The sequence below is a fragment of the Microtus ochrogaster genome, chromosome 16 (genome assembly GCF_000317375.1).
Source record: "Microtus ochrogaster isolate Prairie Vole_2 chromosome 16, MicOch1.0, whole genome shotgun sequence".
In the NCBI taxonomy this organism is placed as follows: Eukaryota; Metazoa; Chordata; class Mammalia; order Rodentia; family Cricetidae; genus Microtus; species Microtus ochrogaster.
Window position 1 is genome coordinate 28,496,574 of NC_022018.1, and position 3,144 is coordinate 28,499,717.

The window sequence follows — 3,144 nt, forward strand, 5'->3', positions numbered from 1 at the left end:
TATATATATATATATATATATATATATATGTATGTATATGTGCATGCATAAGTGCAGGAACCTGGAGGCCAGAGGCATCTGACCCCCTGCAGCTGGAATTACAATTGGTTGTGAGCTGCCTGATGTGGCTGCTGGGAACAGAACTCCAGCCATGGGGAGAAGCAGTACTGCTGAGCTATCCCTTACTCTGAACCTGCCCATCCACCACTATGTCCCTCTAAATGTCCCCATCTCACGTGTTTTACTATCAGTGCAGACCTGTATGCACCATCCACTGGGTCACGGACAACTTAACAGTCATGCCCCCAAAGAAGAGGGACCCCCCCTCCTTCGGCCGACAACTGCCAATAGCTCCATCACCAAAAGGCGGGGCCTCAGGGACCCTCCAAAAGCCATTTTCAGAATTTACAAACACATTTGGGAGCTGTTCTATGGGAACCTCAAGAAGACATTTCAAGCCCCTTGTGGACAATTGAGGGTGGCAGCCTCTGGAAATCACCTGTCATATTTATCAGGGTCAAGAGGCTGGTAACTGGCTTCATAGCAATTGATTCTCTTCATGAAGTCGTCCATGGCTTCTGCCGAGTTGCAGTCTTTGTAATCCGGGCTGGAGATTTTAACTTCCTGTAACATCACAAAGAGCAGCTGATGAATCATACTGGAAGGCTTTCTGCTTAGTTAAGTCAGATGTGGACTTTCAAACGGGAAAAGCCCAGAAATTCTCAGAATAAAGATTATCCTACCCAGCGTCTCAGAGGGAAAAAAAGAGTGTGGGTCAGGAGGTTTGACTCATGGCCTTGTGGTTTCATAAGAAGGATGCCCGTGAAGGACAGACACGGGATACCCACAGAGACCTCATAAGGGACACATTTGGACCATACACTGAGACAGGTCAGTCCAATAGCTGAGTCAGCCTGGCCCTCAATTCAGCAGAACCCCAGAGGCACACCAAGAGCAGGCCTTTGGTTAGAAAAGGCACAGTAAGTGTTGCTCTTGGGCAAGGTTTCTCCTACCATCTCAACAGAAGCAGCATCCTCCTGGGCTGGTCTCTGTGATGACACCTAACTAGACCTGGTGCCTCTACCTTTTTGGAGCTGCCTTTCTTGGACAAGGAATCTCCTATAATTGGACAATTATGCCGAGAAACCCAGGTAGATGGGAAGGAAACTCTGATGGATTTTCGTCTTTTGAGGCAGGGTCTTACTATCTAGCCCTGACTGGGATGAACCTTGCTATGTGAAGTTGGATGGCTTCAAACATTCCTAAAAACCCCTACCTTTCTCTGTCCATTAAGTGCTGGAATTATTTAAACAGGCACCATCATGCCTGCCCTCAGAATTGTTTTTAATCTTGTGATTCCACAACTAGAAGGCAGATAGGGGGATGGAAAGGCCTGAAGATTCCCAGCATTTTTGCTTCTGGTTTTCTTTTGTCTGTTTGCTTTGAGACAAGCTCCTATGTTCCCCAGGTTTCCCTTAAACGCACTATGCAGCCAAGGATGGTCTTGAACTTCTGATCCTCCTGCCTCCACCTCCTGAATGCTGAGATTCCAAGTAGTTACTCCCATATCCAATTTATGTAGTGCAGGTGTCTGACCTTATGGCTTCGTATGTGGTAGACAAGCACCCTACCAACAGCCCAACATCACAAACACAGTTGCCTAAAATCTGAATGTATTTGATGCTGCCAAATGGCACACTAAAAATAGCTATAAAGGTCAGTTGTATATTATGTGTTTTGTACAATAAAAACATAAATATAGATTGCAAAGCCCTGAACCTAATCTGCAAAACTTTTGGTTTAATCAGAGAAAGATTTTCTGAACACAGAGGATCAGGGCCAACAGCTATGTGAATGGATAGAAAGCTACTACTAAGACAGCTCCTAAGTACGGGAGTGACGACATCGTGGGGAAAATGATTTCACAGCTGCACCAGCTTCACTATCAAGTAGAGTGGGGAAAACAAAACCAAAGAAAAACAGCGAAGCCCTCCCTCTGTGAGCACAGCCCTTCCTCAAGCTTTGAGCCTCCAGACCTGCTCCTCCTGAAGTGTGAGCTTGATCCTTAGAAATGCTTGCAGACACTCCCACCATCTTGAAGAAAAAGACCAATGAAAGATGCTATAGATATGTAGCATCCCTTTAAAGGTAAGGTATATTTTGGGCAAGGTACACCTATACCTTGGGCAGTGGTACACACCTGTAATTCAGAACTCAGGAAAGAGGAAGCAGGCTGCCCTGAGTTCAAGGCCAGCCTGGGTTACACAGTGAGATCTCATCCCCAAATAATAAATAAATAAGCAAATGTATATGCAGTCATACCACCTGCCTCCTCTACCTATGGAAAAACTTGTCTTCCTTATTAAATATGTCCTATTCCAATATGATTAACCTGGAAACCAGAAGTGATGCTCACACCCATAATCCCAGCACTGGAAGATCAGTGCAGGAGCCTCGAATTCCAAGATCAGCCTGGGATACACAGTGTCCAGGACAGCCTGGACTACAGTGTGGGAATCCTGCCTCAAACACACAGCAACAACAATAAAGTTGAAAAGGAAATGATCTAAAAACATAAGAAGTTGTGAGTTCGTGGAGTGGCTCAGATGGCTACATTCTTACTATGATATGTGTGCCCACTCCACCATGCATACACATCCACGAATGTGGGCGCACACACATGCACACACAAAACTGTCCAGTCCCTGACCAAGACTGCAAATGGCCTCTCAGTATAATGACAATATACAAACAGGGCTTCCTAATTATCTTACCATGATGTTGGAGGCCACAACAGTAGGGTCGTCACATATGGACTCAATGAAAAATACCTGGAGGGAGGAAGCAAGGCAGACATGTAAAAACAACCCACGAAAGGGCAACCTGGATGTCACTGTGCCACAAGAAAGGAAAACAACAGGAAAAGGATGGGACTGGGGAGATGCAAAGTAAGCCAGACTCAGACTCATGCCGCCATCTATACGCAAAACTTAGATTTAAATGTGGGGGGGTGGTATCATGACAGAAGACTAAAGGGAGGGGTGAGGAACAATAGGCATGGAATATATGTCCCCTGAAAGCAGAATCCAAGGGGCTATTTGGGAAGCAGAAGAGGACCAGTAAATCAGTAAAAGGGGGGGGGGG

General features: G+C 45.7%; 1 protein-coding gene across 7 annotated transcripts in view; it reads right to left on the reverse strand.

Annotated features, from left to right (window-relative positions):
- The window catches only part of Pfkfb3 (6-phosphofructo-2-kinase/fructose-2,6-biphosphatase 3), an 85,580-nt gene that overhangs the window by 12,530 nt on the left and 69,906 nt on the right, over window positions 1–3,144 (reverse strand). For all 7 annotated transcript variants that reach the window (XM_026783000.1, XM_026782998.1, XM_005354890.3 and 4 more), the window contains exons 6-7: window positions 2,775–2,831; window positions 500–624 (exon numbers count right to left, since the gene is read on the reverse strand). In XM_026783000.1, the coding sequence (XP_026638801.1) occupies window positions 500–624; window positions 2,775–2,831 (182 nt within the window). The remainder of the gene's footprint in view (window positions 1–499; window positions 625–2,774; window positions 2,832–3,144) is intronic.